We start from the raw sequence: 3,243 nt of genomic DNA, 5'->3' as shown, positions 1-3,243 counted from the left end.
ACATGGTTCAACAGAGATGGGATTTTTCATTTGACTAGTTATGGTACTGAAAAGGAACCTGGGGTTATTTTTCATCAATTAAAGATGAATAATATAAAGTTCTAGCTTTTTGGAGTGTTTTTTGTATGTTATCAGGCTATCTCTCCAGGATAAGTAAGATTCCTCAACATTAGTGGAGCGCCATTTTCTTTCCATCTTTCTAGATGTCTGTTTTAAAGTACGTAACTCAGAACTGAACCAAGGAGCTCATCTCCTCCGATTGATTACTTTCTTTTTCAGTGGAGCAGCGTCATCAAGTGAAGTTTGTAAAGAAGTTGTAAAATTATCAACTAGATGATCTAAGTCACTGATACTGAATGTGTAAAGGTGTACATGATGGTTCTGAAGCGAGCCGGGCCGGCGGTGCTACGTAACCTCTATCTGTGCGGTGAGCTGGCTGTAGTGCTCCAGAGGGTCCTGCTCCACCACGTCAGCCGGAACAGAGGACTTCAGCATCTGGGACAGAGGCCGGTTGTTCAGGTTCAGCTGCAGAGACGAACAGAAAGGTGTTGGTGTGACTGGACCGCAACAAAACCAGAACCAGAACCTGGACCCTCAGGTGGAGGTTACCATGGAGGAGATGCCCTCCTCTCCTTCCTGGTTCTTCTTCAGAGGCTTCAGGAGGTTCTGGAGGACTTTGTTGTGTCTCGCCAGCTGCAAAACAAACATATTCAGTTCCTGCAGATCGGAACCGACCTCTGATCTGACCACAGAGCATCAGAACCGTCCAGCTGAGTCACCTGCTGAGCCAGGATGTAGATGTTGTGTCCCACCTCCCGAGGAGACACCTCCACCTCCACGTCCTCACACTCGCTCTCCTGATGGTAGGCCTTCTTTATCACCTCCACCTGCACACACACAGCGTTACACAGAACCGACCCGGCTCTTTGGACAGCTGCTTTCTGCTTCTGGTTCTGACCAGCTCCCGCGGCCGCAGGTTGAAGAGGATCCGCTCGGCGTTCTCGCTGTCGTGGCGACTCTCCATCAGAGCCAGCAGCAGCTTGGAGGCGTTGTCCTGGCAACCAGGCAGGAAACAGGAAGTTAACAATCCCACATCTTACTGGTCCAAAAACAAACATTTACTAAAACAGCAGCTGGGAATTCTGGGAATAATTGTGCAAACAAATCTCTGAATCTCTACAGACGCTGCCCCTGCAGGCCCAGACCAGAAACATCAAAGTTGATGAATTTTGTTTATATTAAAGATAAATCTACAATAATGTTGTTAAAAAGTTGGTTTTCTGACCAGGATTCATAAGGTTGAACAGATTTATTATTATTTATTTTAAAGTAAACAGTTATAAAGAGTCGTGGATGACCCATCGGACCTTCAGCTGCAGAACCATCTCCATGCGGTAGTGACACAGAGGGCTGATGTCGTTCAGGATCAGAGCCGTGATGATGTCGATGCCGTTGGACTCGTGGGTCACGATGCACGTCTGGAAAATACAACAAACAATTCGGAGTCCAAGTCGACTGATATCTTTCATTAAAGTTTCTGTTGTAGCAAAATGGAGGTGCTTCCTGTTCAGAGGAGTGACAGGAGGAGGTGCTTCCTGTTCAGAGGAGTGACAGGAGGAGGTGCTTCCTGTTCAGAGGAGTGACAGGAGGAGGTGCTTCCTGTTCAGAGGAGTGACAGGAGGAGGTGTATCCTGCTGGACCTGAAACAGTCCTGCTGTGGTACCTGGTTCTCCTGGCACGGCCCCTGGCAGTACTCTGTGAGGGTCTCCAGGGTCTGGATGATGAGGTGGACGTTGGACTCGTTGATGTAGAGGCCCAGCAGGCCCAGTCCGCCCGTGGTGCTGCCACACATGATGTCCAGGAACTGCAGAGTCTCACACACCAGGTTGTAGTTGGCCTTATTGTTCTGGACACGCAGAAAGTTCTGGAAACAGAAATGAAACTGGACTGGAGCCAGACTGCACCTCTGCTGATGACCACCAGGAGGAGACAGAACATCAACTCCTGTTTTTATTTCAACTAAACTAAAAGTTTATTTAAGAGAACTCACAATAAATTAGAAACGATTAGATAAATAAGTACATTATCAAGACGTTGTGATAAAACCTTGTTTCAGTAATTATTTCAAACTTAACCTGTAACTCCTGCTGACTGGTCGTTAAAACTGACTAACCTGCAGCTCCTGGTGGTCTGTCAGGTACCTACTCAGGGTTTCCCCAAACATTATACAAGCAGCGCACCCTGCCTACCGAACCGAACTCCCCCTGTCGGCACTGATGTAGCGCTAAGCTAACGGCGTGCAATGCACTAGCTAAAATATAAAAATATAATATGAATTCAAAATCCTACTTCTAACCTACAAAGCCCTCAACAACCTAGCTCCATCTTATATTACTGATCTTATTGTTCCATATTTTACTAACAGAGCACTTTGCTCTCAGACTGCAGGTTTACTTGTGGTTCCTAGAGTTTCCAGCAGCAGAATGTGAGGAAGATCTTTCAGTTCTCAGGCTCCTCTCTTGTGGAACCAACTTCCAGTTTCTGTCCATGAGGCTGACACATTGTCCAGTTTAAGACTTTCCTGTTTGATAAATCCTATAGTTAGGGTTGTCTTGTTATGCTGCTATAGACTTAGACTACTAGAGGACAAACTGACCTCATTTCCTTAAATGAATTGTTAAAATTGAATAGTTTTCATTTGATACTATTTCTATCTTAACATGTGATTCTTGACCTGCCATTGTGTATCTATTCCTACCAAACCCAGCTGGTCGAAGCAGATGGTCCTCTTGTCCTGATCCTGGTTCTGCTAAAGGTTTCTTCCTCATGAGGGAGTTTTTCTTTCCACTGTCGCCTTCATGCTTGTTCAAGATGAGAGTTCAGTGATGGAGTTAAACTCAAAGCTGCTCCTCAGATAAATAATGTTAATTATTATTTTATAGATGAATGTTTCTGTTCAATTATTATTTTATACATGAATGTTTCTGTTCAGTCCCTGAGACGACTTCTGATCTGACTTGGAGCTTTAGAAATAAACTGAACTGAATTGAATCTTCTCCCCGCAGCCTATTATCACCGCAGCAGCCTCGGTTTACCGGTACCTAACTAACCTGCAGGTCCTGGTGGTTTATCGGGTACCTAACTAACCTGCAGGTCCTGGTGGTTTACCGGGTACCTAACTAACCTGCAGGTCCTGGTGGTTTACCGGGTACCTAACTAACCTGCAGGTCCTGGTGGTTTACC

General features: G+C 45.6%; 1 protein-coding gene across 1 annotated transcript in view; it reads right to left on the bottom strand.

Moving 5' to 3' along the window:
* Positions 1-414: 414 nt before the first annotated feature.
* The window catches only part of itpr3 (inositol 1,4,5-trisphosphate receptor, type 3), a gene marked incomplete at its 3' end in the record, with an annotated part of 31,566 nt that continues 28,737 nt past the window's right edge, over positions 415-3,243 (bottom strand). Inside the window, 6 exon segments of the mRNA XM_037684574.1 lie at positions 415-525; positions 610-693; positions 780-887; positions 959-1,054; positions 1,368-1,478; positions 1,724-1,924. Of these exon segments, the coding sequence (XP_037540502.1) occupies positions 415-525; positions 610-693; positions 780-887; positions 959-1,054; positions 1,368-1,478; positions 1,724-1,924 (711 nt within the window).

Source organism: Nematolebias whitei, chromosome 11, assembly GCF_014905685.2.
Source record: "Nematolebias whitei isolate Nwh7 chromosome 11, NemWhi1, whole genome shotgun sequence".
Lineage (NCBI taxonomy): Eukaryota > Metazoa > Chordata > Actinopteri > Cyprinodontiformes > Rivulidae > Nematolebias > Nematolebias whitei.
Note: the sequence above shows the minus strand (reverse complement) of the source record. Positions and strands in the feature narration are given on the sequence as shown.